Raw genomic sequence first — 27,236 nt, 5'->3', positions numbered from 1 at the left:
GGGAAGGTCAATAAATTCCCTACTTCACCAACCTCAAAGGCATCTGAATAGGACTTCATCATTTTTCCTAAACTTCAGTGAGATCTTCTACAATATTTTTTAGACATTAAGAATCCATCAAACATGTCTGTCACTAAGTACTATCATATCTCTGCCTTTCTCATTTCTGTTATTCGCATACTTCATTCAGATTTCTTTATTGCAAGACAAGCTCTTAAATGTCATCCATGTTGTGGCCATCCTTGTATGCAACAGCTTTTATCAAAACTGCTCCATGCAGCTGCCTTCCTGGATGTCAGGTTTTGCCCTGAGACACCAGCTGCAACTAAGGCTTGCTTCAAAAACCAAACCATACTAGCTTCACATTGTTTTGTGTTGATTTTGTTAATGGTGGTATTTTGTTTTGTTTGTTTTTTAAGACTTTTCCATAATAATTTTTGGGCTAACTCTGACCTAGATTAGTCATCCTACAGGCGCAGAATTTTTCTTTACCTGCAGATTTCTCTCGTCCAGAGAAATCCAGTTCATGGCATAGTTTCCCCCCTCGACTGTTGCTCAAGAGCCTGTGGAAGCTGTGGAATGGTGTGACAGGACTAAGGGTGTTCAGGCTTTAAGGACTAGTGTCCTTAAGGCTTAATGATTATAGAAAAACTAAACCAGCACTGCTAACCTGCCCCTCACTGCAAATGTGGCAGCAGAACTTCATTCCCTGCAGCAAGAGAGGCAGGACATTGAATCCAAGCAAGTGTGAAGGGAGGAGACTCAGAGCAGCTTCCAGCAGAACTGCCTCCAGACTGGTAAATCCCTGCAAAGGAGTCCCTCAAGGCACCCAGCATGAAAAGGGACCATTTCTTTGACCTGAACCATCCCTCCAATTATATTTTGAGCCTCCAAATTTTCAAGATTTCACTAGCATGTGTACCAGTGCAGAACAGCGCATCTGCAGTCTCCTGGGACAGACAAGCAAGGCCCGCCAGATCTGGTTTCATGACAAGCTGACCTAACAAAAAGAGAGGATTTGTTCCAGGAAAACTCCTCAAAAACATTTTTTCATGGGAATGAAAAATGAGATTTATTATGATCAAGGGAAAGGAGGAAGGACTGTTGCAAACAGTGAGAGCCTGTTGGCATAGTGGGGAATTTTCCTTTATTCTGCACTGTGTGAAGCAACTGACTCCGCATCACAAAGAAGGACTTTCTTTAAAGTTCCTGGGGAGCTCCAATGGGAAAGCTCGAGACACAGGGTTCAGGGCTTTGGGCCTCTGGTACAGCTGGCTGGGATAAGACCAGGAATTAGAACCGGTGATCCCCAAGTCCTTCCAAACTAATATTTTACACACCGAGCCTTGAGAACAAAATGATGTCTTCTAGCTCTCCAGCATGGAGTGTGCTGCCAGAAAGGAATAGACTGTTACCGTTTCATCCACTGGGACCTGCCAATTCCACCTGATTGGAGTGAAGGCTGACAGATACTCAGTGGGATGAATGACAGTTCAGTAGGAAAGGACTGACTGAACAGTTGTATGTGACTTCACTCATCTGCTTACAGCACGTCACTTATCATGACGGTATTCAGAAGTTTCCCTGGAAGGGTTCCCATACACCCATTAGAAATCTTGAAGAAAATAATAGCAATTAAGGTATTCACTTACTACCATGTAAAATTACTACACTATTTTTTTCCTTTACTGGTTTCTCCTGTTACACACAAAGAGCTCCAGAAGTGCTAATTTTTGAGGTAAAACAATATGGGTGTGGTTGACAGTGAGAAGAAAACAGTGTCTTGCAGGTCATTATTAAAAGACCTGACTTTGGAAGCAAATGGAAGAACTAAATTAAATTCATGTATAAATAGGGCTCACATGTTCTACGCAGTCATGTAATGATGTATATAGAATAAAGATGGCATGATTTTAGTGTAATATACTCAACTACAGATAATATGTGCTCATCTGCTTGAATTATTGTAAGACCCCTGCTTGACTCCCTCCCTGACCACTGTTGTTGCCAAAGTACATAGTGATTAATGTGCCCTTCAGCAAATGAGATCGGCTCTGTCTGATCATATTAGTTCCTGTTCATTGGAGTAACTGAGCATCAATCACGTTCTAATCAGAGCTCATGTACATTGATTTCTTTTTGTAAACAGCCTCACTATCAGGTTCTATCATAGCCTAGATTAACTCCTTAGTAATGACAAATATCAATAACAAATATTTTCACCTAAATAATAAATATGCTTTCACTTTTAACTGAACAATCCTGTAACTTTAAATTGTCATTGTAGCTTTAAAGCCTTCAAAAGATAAAAATACCATGTTTAGAACTGCAGTCACTACTGTTATGTATACGTATCAATAATATAAATACTGTATTGCAGCATCTTTTAGGAGTACCATTGTTAATAAGCACTGTTTATCTTTAGCAGGAGTACTTTTTAAAAAAATAAATAAGGATCAAATTAAGTGACCTTACTATTCAAATAAGCTGTTCTTTAAGAGTTGCTGGTACCCTAATATAATTTAAATCATGATCCACTAAAAAAATACTTGTAGTATGCAGCAAAATAGTACAATGCATACACACAGAAGCAAGAAGCTCAAAAGAGTGAATGTTCATCCAAAAAATGAACATGAATGCTGATACATCTGACTCTTAAAAAGAAACAACTAGATTAAAGAGAACCTTTTTCTTTTGTCAAATGTTGCCAGCTGTTCTACTCAACAGTTTCTTACAATCAAGAGCAGTGTCTTCTGTTTAGTGACAGATTTGGTAATTGTGCACGACTAACAATGCCCCAGTGTCTGGGCAGTACAATAAATGAAGCCCCCACAGTCTAATGTTCCCACTTAATAATTACTCACTGCATTGATCTTTCTAATCTGTCAAGTAGGAACTAAAATATTATGCTCACTTTAAATCCTCATATTGAATAATATTTATATTATTAATTGATAGCTACCCAGAGAGTGGTCTTACCACACTAATGAGGATAGCAGCATTTCATTCAACTGCAGAAGAAAGACTCTGTGTCCAGGAACATGCGTCTGTCCATCCTGTACAATGCACTAGGAATTCCCATCAAGGATAAGCAGAATGGTTTGAAAGGACTTGAAAAGCCCTGAATCTTTGCCAAAGTTTCACAAAATCTGAATGATTCAATTGCGTTCTTCTTCTGTGCCAGATTTAGGTAGGGACCAGCACTGTCCATATTTCCAAGAAAGGCTTTAATTTTGATCTTTCCAATAGGACCAAACTCAAGCAGTAACCAGCCTACTGATACAACCCTGTGCTCAAGCACCATTCATGGATGGGCTTGGCAGGTTCAGAGAAAAGCTCCAAAACCTGAAACTTCCCCTAAAACTTCTGTGGGTAATTCCCACTTTCCAACCATTTCAAAGCCATTTCCACAACAGCTGGTGCCCAAGTTACCCTCATAGCAATCTGGGAAGGGTTTTGCCCAGTGTGGTCCCCATATGTCATTTTAAATGGCCAGCAGTTTGTATCACAGGGGATACTCAAAGCTGAGTCAAATCCTGGTCAGAAAACACATTACTCTGGCACGCAGACAACAGAGATAATGAATGTATAGAGTTTCATTTGCATAATGAACAATACAAGGGAAAAGTTTTATTTTTTAGCAAAGACAGAATCTCTCTGTTGGGTGGGTACAAGAACTGGGCAAAGGAAAGTAGTCCAAAGAGAAGACACCCCTTGCATAGCGTACAGCCTTACACTTTATCTGCATTTGTGGAACAGAGGACTGGAAGAGACCTTGTTCTGCACTTCCAAGTTCAGATGCTTGTCATTTTAACCAATGTCACATATACCTGTTAATTTCCAGGCTATAATTACCTGTTGTCACTCAATACCTATTTGCTGTTGTGTCATTATCATTCACATTTATCTTAGCTAGATCATCTTCTTTCCTACGTATACTTCCTTGATATACTTCCTAGAATCAAATATAATCTTGCCTTCTCTTCTGCTAAGCTGATCTAAACCAAAATCCTGCCCTTTCTTCTCTTTAGAGCAGCTGTCCATTTGCCAATTAGTTCATCCACCTTGGAGATGAGGGACAATAAATGTGTAACTGCAGTCCAAAGGTCTTTGAGTAAGACTCAAACATAATGTCACCACTACTCCTTTCTCTGCTGGATATCCCAGTCTTGCCCATTTGAGGATCATATTTTTCTTTTTCACAGCTGCCCCACACTCTGTTCAGTCTGTTTCATAGTCCTTGTGCAGTCCAGGGGAGCAGGCCTGCTTCAAGTACAATGACATGGACCGTGAGCTGAAGGCACAGTTCCAGGCTCTCAGCAAGTGCCAAACTTTTGCCTCTTGGCTCCTAGCTCTGCTGAGCCAGAAGTCACTGTGTGCCATTCAAAACTGGCTTCTATGCTCTCTTTCAAATGCATTTTGTAGACTGATAATCCTTTCAACAGTCACCTAGCATCTGAATGTCCCTGTGAGTTGCTTCTAACTGATAAGATTAAGGTTTGTGTTTTCTTTCAACTAAAATCCTCACCTTGCATTATACTCTTGGATTTCATCAATTTTTATTACCCCAATCCTCTCGGCTGCTCAGTTCTTCCTGTAGAATATTCCCGCTTCCCAAAGTTTTGCCATCATTTGCTAATATGATGGCATTAGCACATTATATCCTCACTCAAACTCTCTGACTTGTTGTGCTAATGTTTCTTATGAAAATATCCAATAAGATATTGTGTCCAAGATGTCCAAGATAAAAACCAGGACCCCTCCTTCCGTGCATAGGTAAAGGGACTACTCTGGTGGGGCAGGTGTCAGAAGAAAAAGTCATTTATGTCAGTAGGAAGGTGGCAGCAATTTGTGGAGGATTAGTGGGTGCCTGTGACTGCCTTTCCTCACTCCCTGCTTCCAGTAAATGGACTGGCGTGCTGAGGTAGCTCATGTGTAAATACAGGATCACACAAACTTCCTTAGTGTGTTGGTGGGGCTGTGCAAGTTGGCAGCACCCTTTTAAATTTTTGCGGGCTACTTATGATTTTGGTGAAAAGGGACAGAATTTGACAGTTCATTTCCACCAAGGCATGAGCCAACATTAACAACATCATGTCTAATGAGGTCAGAGACACAACTACACCAATATCCAAACACCTCTTATCCACCTGAACACTGATACGTGACAATGTAAATTGATGTGGAAAATAACCATGTGTAACACTTTACTTTCTGATTGTTCCACATCATATGGGAGCTCTTTTGCTATTACAAATGAAGACAGTGATGGACAAAAGGATGGCTCACCTGTCTGATCCGTTCCATGCACATTCAAACTTGTCAAAGATGCAGTCATTTTCATACAGGGAACACAACTTGCTCCTAAGGTAATCGTGGACCTGTTACAAATAAATTAAATGTTATTCTTGAAATAAAACAAAATATTGAAGTCCACAACCAGCGCTCCACTCTCTGCTTTATCTCCCACGTTCACTTTCAAAATAAACTGCACAGATTGGTAGCTTTGCAGAAGATACTGTGTTTAAACTCTAAAGAAGCTATCTGTACTTTTCCACAGTCCAATTAACCAGTTGTTACAGAATTATTGTTGCAGGAAGGCGTGAAGCATACCTCCCTTAGCAGGCTGCAGACCACCCCTCTTCAACATATTTGTTTCCTGCTTGGGTGATTTTCTCAGTGCTACCCTAATTCCCAAAGACATTTCACCAGCTGATACCCTAGATGTGCTAATTAATGTGCAAGAAATCTAATTTAAATAGTAACAAAAATGTCATATTCCAAGATGGGTGGATTCTCATCTGTTGTGGCAGAAAGAACGTGGCTCTATTAAAAGAAGCTGTAGTGTGTGGTATTGCATGTATTTGTGTAAGGTATTTCAGAAGCCAAATGCAGTACAAGGTTGCAGTTGAACAGACTGCAAATTAGAACACTAATTTAGCCCAAGGTTATATCCTATTTGGCTGAGACTTAAAAACAACATTGTAAATTTGCACTTACATACTTGAAAAGTGGGACTAACCAGCAGAAGACTTCTCCTCTGCACCACATATTTCTGCTGAACAGAGGTTGTCATAAAGATAGAGATCTCAAAACAAATGTTTCCATCCTTTGCTGAATTTTATGAGTTTTTCTTCTGGATGATTGGTTTGATTCCTCAAGGAAATAATGAGCTAGGAAATTTATTAATGCACTTTCACTCCTCACGTTTTCTTCTAGCTGTTGTAAACTGTAAAAGATGTGTAGATGGCCTCTTGGAGCACACATACCAATCCAACAGCCAAGGGGCATAACTGAGCTCTGGCATACAGAGGTACTGGTTCTTGCAAGTCCAGGGAGACTGTTTCTGCTCATGGATGCTCAGCATCCTCCCTCCTCCAGCCTGAGGGCATAAACATTTCTTCTAGTAAGATAACTTCTATCAAGACCAGATGAGGGACAAGGACCTCTCACTCATATTTTCTCTAAGCAATTTTCAATAGCCAAATTGTACAGCATCCTAAGAATATTTGTAACATAAGGTTATGAAGGATTATACATTGTAGTCATGGATAACTTTCATTAATGGCTGAGTGACCACTGAGCTGCATATCAGGAGACAATGTCTTATACAGCAAATAATAGGCAAATGATAGATGCAGATAAAACATTTCACAATTAAATGCATTTACCCTCATGGCGAGTGATAGGTCAGAACATTTTTAGTACTGATGCAGTTTCTTGCACTCTCTGTAATTAAATCCTTTCATTTTCTCTTTACTTAAAGACTTTATGTTGGCAGTGTAATTTCTTACAGAACTGGAGTTCTTTAGTTTGTCATCTTCATGAGCTCTCAACACTTGGAAGAAATATAAAAGTCAGGTAAGGTAGAAGGAAGAAGTAGATCACATTTGCCTCATTGACTAGGTCTTGCCTCATTTCTAGGTCTTCCTCTTGTTACCATTTCTAGCAGCCATCTGTCATGAGCACTGTCCTGTATACTCCCTTTGCAAAGTGTGTCCAACCCCACAGCCTGGAGCTGTGCCTTTCTGTCAGCTCTGTCTAAAAGCATTTTGAAGCTCCTCTCTCACATAACTTACTGATCTCTTCAAGGTCTTAGCTCCTTTTTTCTTAACTAACTGCCTGCAAACTTGCACTACTGCCTGGAACAACCAGCTCACTCTTCATGTGGACCCTTCACCACAATTTACCACATTCAGACCCTCAGAATGACTACAAAAAACTAGCTAGAATAAACACTTGATTTTTACCTTATTTGCATATCCATCTGCCACTGACAAGTGAGGGTAAAATCAGATTTGCCTTCTTTGTTACATATTGTTCTTGCCACATATGAATAGCGCTTGAATCCCAACACAAATTCATCCCTAACTAACTACCATTGTCTTTCTCCTTTTCTTCATGGCACTGGTTTAGGTCAGACCTTCGTGGAACTATCCAGCCATTCTGTGCTCCAGACTAACACAGCAACATGACTACACGGGAAGCTGTCTCACTGGGACCGAACAGTCCCAATCAGGAGTTGCAGCGGTGACACATCAGTCCCCATCCCTGCGCAACAGCCCCTGACAAAAGGGGATCAAGCTATTATCAGCTATGAACGTGTTCATCTCTGGTTGGTGCCACTATGGTTCTTCTGGGATTATTCACCTGGCAAAGTATCCTGGCAGGGCTGGCTTGCAGCTTTCAAGCTGGGGCCATTCCACTGTATTGCTCTTTTAGTGCTATCCAGTGCACGATACTCTGCCCTTTTTTCACTTATGTGAAGCATAAATGGGGGAAGATAATGCTGAATTATTGTTAGCAGATAACGTGTCTCAGCAAGGCTGCTTGGTGCAATAGCATTCTTTTAGCCACAGCATTGATGAGGAAAAAAACTTGCCTGAGGAATGCTTGGGGTTTTTTTTAGTACTAAAATTGTAACCTGACTGTGAAGTACTACAGTTATACACTTTGCTCTTTCTTACAACCCTGTAGGGAAATCTCCTGTTGTGATCCTATTCATCCATCTCTCAGCTAGACAATATCTAAGCGGCTACCATGCAGTGGATTAAATGAGAAATTCAATCTTTTAATAATATACATGTCATCATAATTATGTGAATACATAACTAAAAATGTTAGGTTTATTTGGGTGACCCACCACAAAAACTTTTTGAGAGATTTCCAAGTTTATATATAGAGATTTGGGTATGCATGAGATACCTCTAAGGCAAACTATTTATTACAAAAGAGTAATTTAAACCACTTTTTCTTAAGACCACAATTCTTTACTCTCTGCAGCTGAAAAACACAAAGGATTGCCCAGCGCAGTTTGATAGTGGGAATTCTATGGAGTCCTGTGCCATTGGCTTCCTAAGGCTCCTGAGTTCCAGATTCTCCTTTAGCCCACTGCAATGCTCAACAATGCATCTGTATACTCTTTACAAGGCATTGGATAAATATTTGAAAATGAAAGGCAATCCATAGGTTGAAGGAAGGCAGCAAGAACACTGTTATATTTGCAGGGGTTTTGTTGTTGTGGGTCTTTTTTTTTCTATAGGCTTCTGATCACAATGCAATGATCAGTACTGAAAATCATTTTTTAATTGGCCCCACTGCTGAGTGTCAGACTGATTTAAAGGTGGCCAGCTTGTTTCACAGCTGCTGAGATGAGGAAATAAAAGCAGGTGTCAAAGTCAAGACAAACAGGTTGGCTTGACTAAGCTATTCTTCTCCAGGGACAAGGTTGCCTGCTCCATCAGCATAAGTATAAAATATTATCTAAGTTCCAAAAATCTGATATATGCTTCTGTTATATAAAACAGTCTCACCCTCTCACTCCATTTTCTCAGCATTTCAACATTTCTAATACATTTAGATTACAAGCGTGGCCGTTTTCAGAGCAAAACGAATTCTGTGGTTTTAAGGGTATACAGGCTGAGACTTCACAATGCTAACAAGAGATACACTGAAGATCAGTGACCAAAATGTAATGGGTGCACTGGAAAACACTGGGGCCCACTTTGTCTACTAAACACTAACTAATAAACACTTCCAATGTTGACATGTCACACTACCAAACTCTCATTACATGTTATTCTAAAACCAATCTTAATGATAGCTACTGTAAAGTCCTGTACCCCACCTGTCCTTAGACAGACAGAGAAAAAAAGGGGTTGTTCCACCAGTGTTGCAGGACTGTCTCTATGTAAGCAGTAAAAGCCAGATGAATTACATTTTTCCTACTTTGTGCCCTCTTCTGTAGGTAGCTTAACAGCTTTTTCTCATTGCATTTTCGTAACAAGCAGTTTCTGTCTCACAGACATATTTTCCTTCTTCAAGGCAGAGTTAAAAAATGTAAGCTCAGCCCTCTGCTGCCAAACAGAACAGATGTCAGAGAACAAACTCAGCGCTGGCTGGAGCCACTGGCATTTTGTCTGGATAATATCGCAATGAATTCAGGCAACCAGATGTGTCTGTCTGGCATTCGCAAACTGCTGTGTCAGTGGTGATGTCAGGGTTTAGCACTGATCGCTTCTAGAACTAGGCACAAGGGAGGAATGCATAGGTGAAGCTTTTATAAAAAGTTCTGAAATTACAAAGGTGTAAACTCTCGGCAGTCCCAATGGGAGCAGAATACCAAGCAATTCATAAGATCCTTTCCTCAGTTACTTTTGAATGTTAATAGTGGAATACATCACTTGAAAACAGATGACAAAGTGAAGCTTTTCCTTGTTAGAAGCGTAATTTCTTTCAAGAGCCAAATCCACAGAGAGTGTTACCCTGACTCCCCAGGCCTTACACTTCCTTACTAATGCTGAAATTGCCCTTTTCCAGCTACAAGTATGCCACTGTTAGGGTTTTAAAAACCTTGATTAGCAGCTCTCTTAGCTAGCTGCTTCTCAGATCAAACAATGAGCAATTTAAGAAAACATTCAGTTTTCAAACAGTGAGATGCTTTTATATTGCTGCATTTCAAGACATAGAAGATACCTACCTGGTACGTTTCTACAGGCTTTGTTTCCATGTTCAGATCCCAAACCTTGACAGTGAGGTAATCTCTTGTTAGCATGTATCTACCACTGTGACTGAACTTGACATCTGACACTGAAGAGATAATTTCTGAAAAAAATGATCTGTTACTGGGGTCTTCTGGTTCTTCATAAACTGTTCAAAGAAAAAGAAGAAAGCAAGAAATTAGAATTCTATAAAAATGCTCCATTGAACAATCTGTACTATACATTTCTTGTGACACAATATAGTTCAATGTACCAACGAACATGATATAGAATTAATTATATGCCCAGCGCTTAATTTATTCTTTTATCTTTATATAAAACTACAACCTGTAAGCTTTAAATGTTACCATAGTTAACCATATAGCTATGGGCCCAAAGCATCACTTTGGGAAATAATGTAAATACACCAGTTTGTTGACTACAGCTACCTATAGCAAGGCAGTTCATCTATGGTCATCCCTTCTGGGGTCCCCATGTCCTTGTTTCCAGAGACATAGCCAAAATTCAGGTATCCCTGTCACATGAAAGGTGTACATGTGGTTTCATAATGGTCTTGGCATCCCCAGGAACAGTTACTCAAAGCCTGCCCTGGTTGCCAGAACCAGCTGGCCGGTCTACAGGCTACTCACTGGTTGTGTCTGAAGGCATCTGAGACTAAGCACGAGAATTTTGAAAAGCAATTGCAATTACTTCTACCTGAGAGGTGAGCAGAAAATAGACAGTGGTTTACCATGTGGATACGTGAGCTACTTAGTTGATGTGCAATTGCTGACAGTTCTGGAAAGCACTAACCTCACTGTATGTGCTAGTTAGCTGTTCTGTGCACCACATGATCCAACACAGCAGGGGATCATGACATATTGCTTACAGCACTGAGGGAAATCCAGCTCCTGTAGCTAGGAGATTGGTCATCCCTGTTCAACAGTACATAATGATGATACTGGATGACTCCATTGAACTGCAGGACCTTAAAACAAATGGTATCAGCGGGCTCCTACTTCACCTGTTACAAGTCCACTCATCACCAAGGCCTCTTCATCCTTCCCCAAAACACCTGTGCTAATTCTAGCCCTGCCTGCCAGGTGCCTACAGCAGCTCCATTGCCTTTCTGCAGGTATCTGTCACCCTGTGATCCAAACGACCGCATATGGTGAACTTTAGAGAAAGTCAGGCCTTCAGGGTCTTTCAGTGCTCAGCAAAATCAGTAGGGTTTTGGCACCTGGGTCTAGAATATTCTTTGAAAACAGGCAATTTGGTGAGTATCATTTTCAAGTTTCAAAAGCAGGTGAAGAAAAGGCATGTGATGAGACATAAAAATTCAAAGTAGAACAACTTTTTACTGTCACTCAAAACAGAGTTTTTTGTGAAGTCCGCTGGAACATTTCTCTCTCAATTAATTTATCTATGACTATGATTCAGACTGTTGAAAGCAACAAGGTTACAGTTTCCATCAGGTGAAATAATGTTCTGCTGAAAGTTAAGGGTGAGTATGTGGGCGAACTATGTGGGGTAATGCAAAAAATTATGGGCAATTTTCTTTGAGGGAGGGCAGTGGAATGCAGCCATGCGTGCACATGAGAATAAGGTCTATATTTAAACATGTGCCACACATCTAAATGGTAATGAACTACTTCAAAAAGGGGGGAAAAAACTTTACTTTTCAGACAGACTGTAAACGAATGATTTTAAATAGCTCTTTCAAAATTTGCCTAGACATTCTGCAAAGCAGGTATCTTGTAATTATCCTGTCAGATTTTCAATAGAAGTCTGATGAGCACAAAGCAATTATCATTTTTCATACCTCTTCCCTTTAATCTGTCCAAACTATGTACTTGGCTGGCAGGAATTTCATCCTCCTAATTATGATGTGAAATTGCTATTAAAACCAGGAAAGAAAAAAAAAAAAAAAAACACACACCAAAAAACCAATACTAACTGAACTACACCTTCATGTATAGTTGAGATATATTTTCTCGGCTGTATGTGTCTCACCTAATTCCCAATGATTAAAAGATGAGTAATATTTATACCTGGATATTCCGTATTCTGTTAATTAATGAGATTAAACCATTTCATCCCTTATCTGCACTGTTTATTGCTTTTCTATCCTTACCACAGTAAGTATTAGAAAGCCTTAGATTAATTAATTGCAGAAACTAATGCAGGCACGAAAGCCTCATATCACTACAGAAAGAAAGAAAGATAGCGGTAGAAATTTTAGTAACAGCAATTCTTTGCAGATAGCTCCGACAGTCAGCATAACCAAGCCAGGAAAATTTTCACAGGAAATTAAGCAGCAGCTCCCAGCATTACAGAGAAAAGCTTAGCAAATCACAGCATATGCCTGAGCAACCAGAACGAGGCATTGGCCTCAGGAAATGAAGGTGAGAGACAGTGTCCTTGGGTCTCAGCTATATCTGCTTTAGCATTAGCATAAGGTTCTGCATACACTGCAAAAAAAGCATAGTGTTTGTTCAGTTTGGCTAATACAAGTTGAATAATTGGAGACAGACCAGCAGTGACAGCCATGCGACCTGGACTTCAGCTCAGGCAAGCAATTCACATTCCACCCAGGCCTCTCCAAGCTGACAGGAGAAAACGTGGTGCCAGACCACCGCTTGCTAAGTCTGCACTGAAAACGCATTTTCTGTTCATTACACCTTAAACTTATTCTTTGGAGGCCACTCTTATGCCAGGGGGCAATCAGCACCCAAACCACAAGACTTGAAATCCAGCTCACTTTTCTATACCCAAATAAATCTTGTTGGACCAGGGCCTGGAATCAGAAACTGTACTGAGATTCGATTACAAATTCTGTTATACTCTGATTAATTTCTTAATTAACTTATAAATAACTAATTTTTGCCATGAAAAAGGAGATTTAACTTTCATTGATATTGTTGTTTGTGACTTTCGCAGAGCTAGTTATATGAAAGACACAAACCTACCTGTCTAGTTGCAAACTACTGACCATAGGAATCACAAATGGTGTGGTGTGGTGAGCTTTCACATTACATCGCTCAGATTTAAATATGACCTTGATGACAGGACTGTGGAATACAGAAATATCGCAGGATTACAGAGGGAAGCTGAGCATCTCTCTGAGTACAGCCAGTGCTGGAGAGGAGCCTCCAAGTAAGAAGCTAATCCTGCCCCTTACACCACTGGCAGATACATGGGCAAGCTGGGAAGCCTGCTTAGGGGAATAAAAATGTCCAGTCCCTTTCTGCATGGCTTCCTTCTCACAAGTTAAAAAACAGGGTGGCTTTTCACAGAAGTCCAGACTTCAGAGAGAAGGATGGGTTGAGGGAAAGATACTTGCCAGAGCCCTGTTTTCCTGAATGCTGGAGAAAATCTGCAGCCTAGAAATATGCTGTTTCTTTCTCAAAAGGAACTGCCATATGCTGCAAAACAAATTCTCATCACTTGCAGAAAATATCCTTAGTGTTTCTTTAATTTGTTTGATTTAACATGGACTTGGAGACCTTCTTTAGAATCGGTGGACAGAAAAGGCATCTCGAAGGTGTGCCTTTATCATGTAGAAACACATACAGGTGTCTGAAGTGCCACTGCAGCTTCTCATTTAATGTGGGGCTAATAACACAAACTTGAAAGCTATGTATTTTGGACAAGATGCATCCAAAAGAGAAAAACAAAACAAAACAAAAACCCACAAAAAACCACCACCACCATAAAAAAAAACAACTGTTCAGCTTCACGTGCTACCTTTCACTGCTGTACAATATTTCGGTTCCCCAAATAAGTAATGGTGAAAGAGGGATATCAAACAGTGAGGAACACAGGAAAGTAATAAACCAAACAGCATTACTGTGCACCCTCTGCTGAAAAACAGTGAGCAGATTGTAACTAAATGATATTTTAGGAGTCAACCAACAATTAACCCAACAATAGCCAAAAATAACTCAGCCTCAGAATACATAAAAACCCATGTTCTTATAAAAAGTTTTTCTCCTTGTTTGTTCCATTTCCAGAGATACATATTTTTCATGAAGTCATTGGTATTCTCCAGACTCCAGTACCACTGAATATTAATATTTTTGTTTGCTGGGCAGAGCTTTAATCATTGCAGGGAGTAAATTCTGGCATATGTGAACTTTAAAAAATAATAATAATGCTAAAAATGGCTCATATGGTGGGTGAAGTGTCACAATCCAATATAGTGTACAAAACCCTGCATTCTTCCCAAAGTCATAACATTTTCAAAAACACAAAGAAGAACGATCTATTTAAAGGGAAAGCAATAACAGCACCTGAGATAATATGAAGCAGGGGTTAGAAAAGCTATCTAGCTAATATAACTAAAGTTTATCTGGAGCTACTTTTTATTTGTGACCTGAATTTAGAAGTGTACAACGGATTGATAGCATAAAAGAAATGTCAACTGTATTCAGTTAAACAAATCTTCCATTGCTTTTAAAAGAGAGAAACATAGAGTATAAGCTTTGGCAAAATTTAGTTATCATGGCCTCAGCATTTGACCATAACTACAAGGGCTTACTGTGAAATATCAGTAAATAAAACAAAGCAAGAACTAGCAAGGGAGGAGACCCTCAATGATAAAGCCATGTACCCCCTTAAAGCACAAAGATGTGAACCTCAAAAATTTCTGTTACTCCCAAGCAAAAGCAGAACTAGAGATAAAAGCAACTTTTTGCTTTTATAAAGCCAACTATATCTAAAAAAAAAAAAAAAAAAAAAAAAAAAAAGCCAAGATGAATCATGCTTACATATATTGCAGAACATGTGATTATCTAGGGGGAAGCAAAAACAAAACCATGGAAAACTTGAATATGAAAGCTCACCAGCTGCACAGATTTGCTAAGAAATTCCATAGGATAAAATTATAACCAGCTTTAAAAAGTCATTCACTATAGCAGAAAAACAGAGCTGCTGCCAAGGTTATTTTCTTTCTACTATGAACAAATAATAACTTATTAAAGCTTTTTTCCTAGAGCATAACTGTTAATAGTTTGTATCCTGTTCTGAAAACCTCTTTTACAGCATTTAAGTGCTGTTATTTAGATTTAAGCCCTTGCAAATCCTGCACCGTGAAATAACTCTCTCCCTCCAAAAACAGCTAATGGATGTAGAAAACTGCCCAGTTCCCATGCAGGGGTCACAGGTACAAATGGGTGAAGATGGTTTTGGCAACACTGGAAAAAGGGCCAGTGAGGTTAATAAGGAAGGACAGGACCACAGAGGCCAGAACCAGCAAAGATGCTGGAACAAGAGAGGGAGAACAATTTTCTATTATGCAAGCATGCAAACAGTGTGAAGTTAAACTGAATTAAGGACTTACTACAGATAACCTCTGGATTACACGTGTACACATATACCAAGTGTATCTCACCTGGACCTGGAAATACTGGTGGTGGATCAGGTATAATAATCTCCCAGTGGGCTTTAAGTTTCATAAACACAGAAAACAGATGCAGTCTCAGGCCAAACAATTTACTGTCTAAATTAAGTCTCTCACTTCAGATTCCAAATGAAAACAGCATTAATTTGCCATTTAGATGGCAAATTAGCACCATTCACCAGGACAGCTGTGATTTTGTGCACAATGTATATTTAATAAAGTTTACTATAAAAAAAACGCAAGCTAAATTTTACTGAGTTTATATAAAAGTACTAATCATATTCATTTTTTTTTTAAAAGTCCATGACGCTTGTTACTACTCTTCAACACAGAAAGCATTAATTATTTTGTGCCATTTAGTTGAACATGTGTTCCCATCTTGAGCTATGTGTCGTTCTGGTCTTACCTCTAACATGGCAGAGGTCTCAAGAAGACACAAAAATGGGCAATAACAATGACTGGAAGTATCAAATTATTTCCACGCAGGGAATGACTAAATAGACTGGGACTCCTCAGTCTAGGAAAGACTGAGAGGTTCATAATTAGGAGTGGCATGGAAAGGATGAATGGGTGACGACAGTTCACTTGTATACTGTCTCTTCCAATCAACAAGTCTGGGTCACCAAGTGAAACTAAGAAAAGGGTAAGTACAGAGCAGATGGTTCTGCACACTATGCCTAATTAGGCCACCAAAGACTTTACTGAAAGACATTCTGAATGGTACAAATTATACACAGGTTCAAAAGTAACTGCACAAATTCAAGGAAAAAAATCCCCAAACATCCATTTGATATGCATCAAGTTCACCCTCACTAAATTCCCTGTACCCCAAGTTTCCAACTGCAGATTGTACAGGATGAAGATCATACACTTGCTCTGTTTCTACATTTTCTGCTGATGTTGCTACAGCCCATTATCAGAGCCAGAATACCGGGTGGGAAAGATGTCTGGTCTGCCCAGCTATAGTCACTATTATGCTCTGTTTAAAATCTACTTCAGGGTTTCATATCAAAGAGTTCCTGAGTTCATTCAAAGTGAACCAAGACCAATTGCAAAGCTCCCTTTGAAATTAACAGTATCACAGTATGTTTGGGATTGGAAGGGATGTCAAAAGATCATCTAGTCCAATCCCCCTGCTGGAGCAGGAAGGTGCGCCTAGGTGAGGTCGCACAGGAACATATCTCCAGAGAAGGAGACTCCACAACCCCCCTGGGCAGCCTGTTCCAGTGTCTGTCACCCTCACTGAGAAGTTTTTTCTCAAATTTAAGTGGAACCTCTTGTGTTCCAGCTTGATCCCATTACCCCTTGTCCTATCATTGTTTGCTACCGAGAAGAGCCTGGCTCCATCCTCATGGCACTCACCCTTTATATATTTATAAACATTAATAAGGTCACCCCTCAGTCTCCTCTTCTCCAAACTAAAGAGACCCAGCTCCCTCAGTCTTTCCTCATAAGGGAGATGCTCCACTCCCTTAATCATCTTTGTTGCCCTACATTGGACCCTCTCCAGCAGTTCCCTGTCCTTCTTGAACTGAGTGGAAATTCATGGTCTCTTTATGCTGTTTAGCTTCATTGTTTGTGGTTATAGTTTGATTTACCATTATTATTTACTCTTTCACTATCTCTGAATGTTTTATTGTTTTGTATTAAGCCAATCTACTCATACATGCACCTCCTTCAGAAATTCTCTTTCAAGATCAGGATGTTTTGCTTATGTGACAATCTTGCCTTCACATTCTACATTGATTATATGTGTGTGGGTATTTTTGAGTCCACCTTCACAAACAATATAAAATACAATTATTTTATTAGATGTGAGTTATAAACAACTAACCACAATTATTTAACATTTTATATTAGCATAGTCTGTAGTTACTTACCCTGTTTTAAACTGAAAAAGTAGTATTCTTTTATATTTCAATTTTCTATTTGTTTTTATGTAATTCAGACAGCACCTCTTCATGCCTTGGTTACTTACACATCATTTTCCTTCTTTGAGTAAAAGCAAGTCTCTGAAGCTACCTCCACACCACAAGACTGCAATTCCAGCTACTGTAAAGCATTCCTTTATCCAATGACCCAACATTAAAACTAGGCTTCTCATCAATACCTCTAGAGATTATGGCTTTTAAAAGTGGAGCCTCAAATCAATATTTAAGAATCTGTTTTACCATCTGCAGTGAGTTGCTGCAGCTTGTCGCAAACCACAAGGGAGAGTGCATTAGCGCTGAAAGGCAAAGCCAGATCAATAGCTACAGATCAGTGGGTGGGAACTTCACTACGCAGTTGCTTATTTTAATGTAACTTTGCCAGTGAGTTTGTTAATAAAAAGAAATGGCGCTAAAGAGAGCAAGGAAGTGAAAAAATGCAAAGCTAATCTAGGAGATCAAGCCTCTTTAAAACCTTGGTCTCACAAAGACTTATGTGTGTGTTTAACACCACATGTTGTGAGCAATCCCATGGAGTTAATGGGACATAAAACCACAACTCCTTTGCAGGCAAATTCATGCATAAGTCTTTCCAATCTTGATATACACAGTTAGTGATAAGTGTTAAGTGATAAGTGATTTTTTTCTCTGAGACAGGATCTTGAAAGAATAATATTGGTTTCATGAGACATTGAAAAGCAGTGTTCATTGCTATTAAAAAATTAAGCAAACAAGACAGGAATTTTAATAGACTAAGTAATTAAAGCAATCGTACAGCAATTATTTGCTTTATCTGTGTGTGACTGTGGGAGAGGGGTTAAAGAAACACCTCTTCAATCATAAATCATTTAACATTGCTTCAGGCTTTTTTCTTTCCTCTTGCTATTTGATAGCTAGAAGTACATAAATCAGGGGTTTTTTTCTTTCTCTGATTTAATTTTAACATATATTGCACAACTGGAGGACATACTATACAGACATAACTATTTCTGTAGAAAGACTTTGGAATTTTCATTAGCGATGTTTTAAATGTCTTTATTATACATTCATTGAAACTGAGCAGAGTGGAAGCTTTGGAGCCCATGTTAAAGGCAATCTTCTACCAAATTTCAACAGGATTCCTGCAGAAAGAAGGATCCCTTCTAGTACCTGCTTTAGCATGTGTGAAATTGTAGTAACGGATCTTTAGTGACAGTCATAATTACGAAATTATCAGGATACAGGCACATTTTTTCATTGGGGGATATAAAATCAGCAATGAATAGATGCCTTTGTAGTGCCTGCTTATTTTCATAAATTTTTAAAATTTTATTTTACTTTATAGAATAAATCCAGCATCAGGATAAGGACAACAAGCCTTTACTAAAGCACAAGGTCAAATCATTACAGAAGCTGAGATAAGTTTCATTCCTGTCACATGAAACCTTGCAGATTTTGCCTGAAGTGGACATCACTTTGACAGTGGTTTCTCAGTACACAAAGGGAGAATTGTGGCTGTCTCTCTCAGATGATAACCTGACATGAGACCAGATGCAGAAATAAGAAAGTATATTTTAGATGTAAAGCTCACATAGAAGAAAAACAAGTTGTCTCTTTTCCAGTCATACAATACGCATCATGCACTTGGAAAGGTCAATATTAATTAGCAAATCCAGCAGGGATATTTTGTCATGGGCTTTTTTTGTGCATCTGGTTGTTCTCTGTTGCAAATGAAAGATAATCCATATTCAGTCAGAGGTCTGAAAGCTGTCTCATCTCTGAAATTCCAACCTCCTTTAAACAACTGGTAAATATAATTAATTTAATTTTTAAAATTCAATATGTTCAAGTAGATTATCCTTGATTTCCATTTTGGCTGCTTCCACAGTTACAGATTCTTAAGTTTAAAGTCAAAGGAATATAAAAATAAATCCAAGCAGATAAGCAAGTTGAGTTATATGCCAGACTGACAGAATAGTAGCATTTATACTTGGGGAAGGGCTGGCATTTCTTTCATATTTGGATTTCAAATAAAAATGTGGTAAAGGACTCTCAAGGAAAAGAAGATGATAGTACCATGCCTTTGAGTCAAAACCCAAACCCCAAATTCACTCTGCATTGCTCCAAAGACCATTTATACTTTTAAGATCATGGTTATCCATGCCATGGGATTGGGTAGGTACCAGCTGAGATGCTTTGCTCCTTTCAGGGAGAGCCCAGAGAAGACCAATATTAGGATTGCCAGTCAATGCTGCAGTCAGTGCAGTCAATGCTACAAATGCTTCTTCGGTCAAAGGGAGGGGGGCCTTAAATGGACCCTGCTATAGACCCAGATGTCCACAGCTTGTGAAGTTTACACAGAGGATAGAAAGTGTGAACTGATGTTGATGGGGACTAAATCCATTAGGTAAACCCAAAGTTTGTATTTTAAAGACCACCACAGCACATGAAGAAATAAACCTGAAACTGCAGCTCCTCCTTCCTTGAAGTATTTTGTTCTAAATTTTGCACATGGGTAATGGATTATTAGAAATAGGTTTTTTTAGTCTACAAATATTAAGAAATCAACAGTAAAAAAAACCCTTAAAGCAAGATACAGTATTTAAATAGATTACAACTCCTTAAGTATGCAATGACTTCAAGATCTTAAGGCTATTACATAGAATTTCAGTAGGAGTTATACTCTTGAGTGACTCAAATTTCCATGTTGCATAACTATACAGCTTCTATTTAGCACTTAATTCTGAATTAAATAGTTCTGACAAACTACTGAAAAAGCAACTTCACATGCTCAAGCTCAGTTTTGTTTAGCTGACTGATTTATTAGATGATTTGTTGAAACAGTCATATGTACTGGTTCAGTCTGCAAGTTGTCTGGAAGAAGGGTATTATCTCCATGCACATTTATAAGGACCTCTGAACATAACATAAGCAAGACAAAATCAAAACCTAATTAGCAACTATTTCTTCATTGAACAGTCGCATATTATACCATTATAAGATTTCTTTAGTCAAGATGTTCTTACTGCAACGGTATCCTTGTGCTTGTCTTCCCTGTTACCTGAATCCCTTGCATGAGAATTTATGGAATTTGGGGTGGGAAGTAGGTCTTTTATTTCTTGGATGTTTCCAGCTAATTGCTCTAATGACACTTTTGCGGCTATTAGCCTCCCTTGTTTCACTGCTGTCACCGATTTCCAGTATACTGCCTTCTTTCTACACTGCATTGCCATGCATGTCGCCTAAATAACACCTTAACCACGATGGTGTTTTGCCACATACACTGTTTTAATGAAAGCTTCCATATTATTTAATTCCCTATTTCTTTCTGCTTGAGTCTAATTTTCATATATGTTTTAAATCTTTACCTATAACCCCATGGGACTGCAATAACAACTTCTTCCTTCTTCCCATCTCTCTAATATTCTAAATAAGGAGGAATATGCATCTCTTTTTACACCTTCTTTCTAGAATATTTTGATGGAATTTTCTCCCACTATTTACAAAGTCTGATAATACCATGGAACAGTATTATATATGTATCTCTCCTATGATTACAGATTGGGCTTTCCTGGATATCCATTTGTAATGGCCACGTTTTGCTTCTGATTGCTCACTCAGCATCACATGATCTATTAAAGAGGTGTTATAAGAAGCAGTTTCAGGAAGTCTGTTAGAAAAACAACATATTTTATCACACCTTATCATTATCTCAATGACCATTTAAAACTCAGGTACCGACCTGATATTCTGTCAATGCCTTATGGATGGATTTAGTACTCTGAGACTATTTTTTTCTAAGGGAAAGAGGTCCCCATTATAACTCATCACACAAATTGGCAGCTTGCTAATAAATCTCAGCATAGGCACCAAGGATGAGTAGATATGGAAGAAGTCTCTTGTCTCCTCTGTGTCACAGCCATGAAAGATTTATAAGGGAAACCTCATAGTGTTACTGCCACTAATGCCAAACAGAGAGATTTTGCCACTGAGTTTAGCAAACCAGAAATCTTCGAGAGCACTATAATTTATTAACATCCTGTGTCAGAGACTTACCCTACAGATATTAGTATGTAATTTATTTATACAGTATGGCACATCAATTATTCATGGCACTCTCTAGGCTTGTATAAATGGAAGGGCCCTTGCCCCAAAAGCTGCAAATGGCTTTAGCCCAGCTATAGAGATTTGGATAACAAAAGGTCTGAAAAACGAGTAAAACCAAAAGTTCACAACATATGCTCAGCCTCCAGGTATTTTTTATAAGTTTTACATTAGATCTTTCATCCCTAAAAATACAGGGTGTTTTAAAAAGATGGACCCAGTTTCAAAGCACTGTATTTCACAATAGCATCATGTTACAATTACACAGAAATTTACAAACAGTAGTAGTAATCATTTGAAACTCTATGCCCTGCTATTTCAAGTGGTAGGAGTTCCATTCAGGGGCAGTTCGTGGTTGCAGAGATATAGGGATTCCAAACTGGGTCCATCTTTTTGAAACAGCCTGTATGTTACTCTATTACAAACTTGGAACAGCATCTGAAATCCAGCACATAGTGATATTAGACTGAATTAAGAAAGTGGGGTTGTGGCGCAGAATGTGAGAGTTTACAGTGACCATAGTTATCACTGTTTTGGCTAAGAAGTGAAATGTGGGGAAATGTGGAAATGCGAGCTCAGCTGGGAGAGCAGGGCACTGATAATGCATGTGCATCACGGGTAAAGCAACTCTAAAGAGGAATCAGTGAAGGTACTAGAGAGACAATCATACAAATATTTTATTTCCCAGACTGATTGGTTTTTATGACATATCCTTCTAGCTTGCTGTGGGCTTTATATGATTAGTTTTGTTTGCCTCTGAGAGCTATACTAGACAACTCCAATCAGCAGTACATGGGTTGGTTCCTTTTAGCGCTTTGGCAGTTCAGCCATGGTTGTATCAATTTTGTATTTTGCATGTGTGTAGAGAAACAGCTTCTCACTGAGCTGGACTTGAGCTTAGTGCAGCAACGCTACATTAAATGGCTATTTTCTATCTCACAGATCTGAAAAACGGAGTTAACCAATGACCATTAGACCCTGTGTTCCCTTCTGGCATAAAATGCCTTCTTTCATCCAGAGTTATTGTATTGTTGTTTAATAAGTTATGATTGCCATTTGGCACAGGGCAACTGAGGCCTTATTAGCAAGAAGAAATGAATGTATTATGGAATAAAAAATCTGGCACAACAATGTGCCAGATTGTGTCACATTGGCATTTCACTTCTTGGTATTGAATTTCCCCTACAAGTACAAGGAGATACAGCTAAAAAATATAAAGCACTGCTCTGCTTATGAAATTGTCCTGAAAAGTTATTTTCTATAATTGAAGACCACAACCTAAGAGGTTGTGAGCATGTGTACTTCTCCTTGCAGCCAAAAGGCCTGGTCATAGGCTCTTTACTACATTTATTTCAGTTAAAATTAGCTTGTATGCCTAAGCTGTGTACCACTTAAGTCTCACATCTTCAAGTGTTTTCTTCAACTCCTCCTGTCCCTAACAGTAAGATCCACCTAACTTTTCCTTTTCCCTTTCCTTTTTCCTTTTCTTCCCGATATTATTTACTGCATTATGTCCTCTGTACAGACACATTAATGAAAAAGTACAGAAAGGGAATACTGGGCTAAATTTTTAGGAAGGACTCTGATATTTTTTAATCCAGAAAATGGATTCAAAGTTTTGAAGGCCATTTGAATGACAAAATTTACTTGCTACAGTATTCAGAACAGTACTTGTACATACAAAAGAGTATGGTCATCTACTTAAATACTTACCCCCACGCCCCGATTCCTTTGTTAGGAATCATTTCTCTTTTGCTAGAGAGTTTTGGGTTCTTCATTAATCTGTGCAATAAGAACCACAAGTGTGACCAGTCACAGACATGACTGTTAGTAAGTTCACAGGTAGTATCTGTAGATGAGAAAACTTTCTTCCTTTTGCTGTTTTCTTTTCAACTATGCCTGCAACTGAGAAGCTAATACACTGGGGTATGCACACATCTACATGCTGCCCGTGAATAATAAGACTTTAATGACATCTGGGGCTCAAGGAATCAAGAACTTACGCTTGGAATGTTTGTCACAGAGAGCCGATGCCCTCATGTCGCAGAGTCTCAGGGATCCTTTGCTGCTGCTGTAGACAAAGAGATTGCAGTGATGGGGATGAAACTCAGAGGCTGTAATCACTTCTGTCAGGTCCTCCATATTGGCTGGCTTTATATCTACGATGTCTGAATGAAAGTTTCATTAAGGAAAATCCAGTTATATGCAGGTAAACCATGACTCTCACTGCCTTCTCAAAGGAAGCGTGGGTATCTAAATGTCCATAAATGTAATGCTTTTTAGATAAAGATATACTAATTCGTTTGGCAGTAAGGCATTTTTAAATTTTCATACCATCTGCACCAAACTCAAAGAACCACTAGTCAACAAGTTTTACAGCAGAAGTCATGAACAGGTGAACATTAGTCCATTCTGTGTAAAGACATCAAAGAAACAGTATTCCAGGGGATTGGAACTATCACCTTCATTAAAACTAACAGAGAGCAGGAAGCTGTATCCCCTGCAGCTGCTATTGAAATCACTGCGCTATCCCAGATAATACTGACTGATAGGGAACATGGTAGAGCTCACATAAGCTCACTCCAGTAAAGGCTCACTGGCCTTTACAATCATGCAACTTAAGCTAAAAAAAAACATATAGCTTAATTTAAAAGCCTCAAAAAATAAATGTACTCTTTTGCAAAGGTAAATGCAGCAAATACAGAAGCATTTATACAAATAGTTTTGTGTGAATATATACTAACGTAATATCCTTTCTTTTAAAATGTGCACAGTATTGTTTTTTCTATTTGAATACTTGTGAAAGAAGCATCTGAAACAGCATTCTTGGGTTTTTATGTAAACAATGCTCACTACCAAAATCAATATGAATTTCTGTGACTGAGAACTAGACATCTGAATCATTTAAGTGGACATATCACCAATAAAAATACATGAAAGATCAATTTTCTCAAGCATAAACCTGTCAGTTAGATCACCAAAGATTATCCCCACGAAGTACAGCTCACATATAGTGCGTCTCCAACACATATATATCCACTCATACATATTCACCTGCCTTGGTGAGCTTAAAACCAGGACTCTACTAGCATGTATTTGGAGGTGGCAGCCAGCCTGTGGAAGATTGCTTACAAAGAACAGTAGGAAATAGAGTCCCATTAAGGGTCTGTAAGACAAAAGTAGGTGTAGAACCATAAGATGAAATAAGGATATGTATGTAAAGCAGTACACTTAAATAAGATTGCACATTTTCATATGGCCCTCAGCAATCCACCATAGATAAGCCATCCAAACATTAACAAGTCCTTCGAACAAGAAGACTAACATTACTCTATTTTACTGATAAGCCTGTGCGAGAGGCAATAAAGGATTTGCATAAGATAACATGGGAAATGCACAACAGAACAAACCCAGATCTACTGAGTCCCAGTTCAGTGCCCTAAACACAAATCATCTGAGTGCCTGGATTCCCTAAACATAAAATTTGAATCAGCTGATGTTCAAAATTTAAACATCTCTGAGGATAAGATAAACGAGAAAATCTGTTTTAGTGATGGCAAGAGAAATCACATACCGTGATACTAAGCCTGTTTCTGTTCCCACTGTGCCCACTCCCCAAATGGAAGACCTTTAATTGATTTCTGTGGGAATGGGGTACAGTCTACCACCACCTTTACACTCTATACTTTGATCTTTCCCAAAAATGTAGATCTGGGGCACTCAATGAAATGAAACAATACAAAAGATTCAGAGATAATTATCTTGATGACTTTGCATAGACAAATGCATCACACTGATGGTTTTTTTTTTTATATCAAGTAGTTCAAAAAGGAAAATATCAGCAAAATTATTAATATCTTGTGACATTTATTAGCAACTGGGAATGAATTAATGTTGCGTTTCAACTGCATTCCCACTTACTTGCACTATCACATTTGCATCCATCTCCAAGAATCCATCACAATTAATATTAGTGCAATGGATATTAAGATGTAGCAATATTTATTTACCTCTTTTATAAGGCCTCACTAAATATTCTTGAAAATCAAAAGGAAAAAATACATTCATTCAGTTATTTGTATTTGGCAAATCTGCCTCAAGAAATATCTTTAAGTAAAAGCAATTGTTTTCAGTGATTGAATTGATTTCAGGAGTTCAGAGAAATTATAGTAACTCAATACAAGAATTTCACCTCTCAGCAGAGAGATGAGTAATTGCTGAGTGATGAGAAAGATATAAAATATAAATAGAGTGTGTGAAACAGTCATGGTAAGTATCATTTTTCTAGAGGCTGAAGACACTATTGATGAATTTCCCTTCATTGTATGAAATGAATAATCCTATGCTGAATAATGAAATTAAATATTCCATTCTCCTGCCAGAAAAGCAGAAAATAGTTGAAACAGGCTGTATTTCCAGATGTGATCTAAATCTCCACTGAGAAAGAATCTCTTTGCCTACTGAGGATCATAGAGAAAATACAGCACTGAAAATTCATCATTTCATTAGATTTAGAAAAAATAAAACAATAACACTTGTATTGAAGTAAACAACCAAGGGAACAGAGTTGCACAAGAGATTTACCCCAAATGCATTTGTAATAACAGATGGAAAACCAGCCTCTGCTTTGACAGCTACAAAACCCAGTGTATCAAAAGAAGACCATGTTACACAAAAGAACATTTTCTTCCTCTCGTGATTTTTGCCATCTATTTGAAAACAATCAGGTACAGCTTGACATGTGATGTGTGGTAACTGTATTTAAACGAGCATGACATGGTAAGGGCAAGCATCTCCCATGGGACACTTCACATTTCTGTTTTTCCACTTTCCCTTTGTGTCTTTTTCTTCCTTTTAAGTACAGCATTGCATAGCAGGAAAATATAAAAAAATTGGACCAGACAGCTTGCTTCAGAAACAGGCCCTTTGGTGAACTTGAAGAGCTCAAAGAAGAGGGAAACTGGCAGAAACTGATTAAATGAAAATTCCGTTGCTAAAGGGAAAAGTATTCAAATGGCACAAATCTGCAGAGTCGCCTCCTACACTAATGGCTTCCCTTGCAATCCAGTCTTCTGGAGATATGTCCTGAGTGGGCCACAGTTCTTCTCCCCAGTCCACTCACATACAAATACCAGTCACACCCAACTCCTGTTGTACCACACGTAACGTGGTACATTTTCGGTGTGTGGACAAAATAGCTAGGACCAAAGACTTCTGAGAGACAGAAAGACCAAAGAGTTAATCATTGGCAGTGACCTTCTGTTGTCCCAAAAAAGCTGGTGTTCCTGTGCCTGAACATGGTAGGAATTGCCCTAAGAAAATGAAAAATATCTTCCCACTACTTTCACTCCCACACACGCTTGCCAAGAACAAGGCATTTTGATCCCTGGTAGGTACTTGCACTAAGGGAAGGCTGAACTGATCCTTTGCCAGAGATGGGCTGGAATGCATTGGCAGTCTTTTAATTCATTAACATTAAAACGAGGAACAGAAAATACCTTCTTGCTCACAAAAAAACAGAACAGATCTGTCCCTTCTAACCCAACTGTTTGCTGTCTTATATACCAGCTCTCCCCTCCATTCCTTGGCTCAGTGAAATGGGATAAAGCTATGAAGAGGCCAACAGATTTTCTAGATGCTCTCCACAGCAAAATGGAAATGAAGGGTATAGTATGCTTGGAGACAACAATGGTGAGAGATGATGTTCTTACAGTTGGGTTAGTAAAGCTACAAGACCAGGAGTTAATTTTTGGAAAGGCAACAAAGATACTCTAAGGCAACGTAACCTTTAATTTTGGCTAAGAGTGCCTATTCTGCTTTCCTGAAATAATTCAAGAACAGAGG

General features: G+C 38.7%; 1 protein-coding gene across 15 annotated transcripts in view; it reads right to left on the bottom strand.

Annotated features, from left to right (window-relative positions):
• Positions 1-27,236, bottom strand: part of PPP2R2C (protein phosphatase 2 regulatory subunit Bgamma) — a 205,069-nt gene that overhangs the window by 7,230 nt on the left and 170,603 nt on the right. For all 15 annotated transcript variants that reach the window (XM_065060500.1, XM_065060496.1, XM_065060503.1 and 12 more), the window contains 3 exons: positions 23,396-23,560; positions 9,980-10,149; positions 5,290-5,381 (listed from right to left, as the gene is read on the bottom strand). In XM_065060500.1, coding sequence (XP_064916572.1) covers positions 5,290-5,381; positions 9,980-10,149; positions 23,396-23,560 — 427 coding nt within the window. The remainder of the gene's footprint in view (positions 1-5,289; positions 5,382-9,979; positions 10,150-23,395; positions 23,561-27,236) is intronic.

Source organism: Columba livia, chromosome 4 (assembly GCF_036013475.1).
Source record: "Columba livia isolate bColLiv1 breed racing homer chromosome 4, bColLiv1.pat.W.v2, whole genome shotgun sequence".
In the NCBI taxonomy this organism is placed as follows: domain Eukaryota; kingdom Metazoa; phylum Chordata; class Aves; order Columbiformes; family Columbidae; genus Columba; species Columba livia.
Note: the sequence above shows the minus strand (reverse complement) of the source record. Positions and strands in the feature narration are given on the sequence as shown.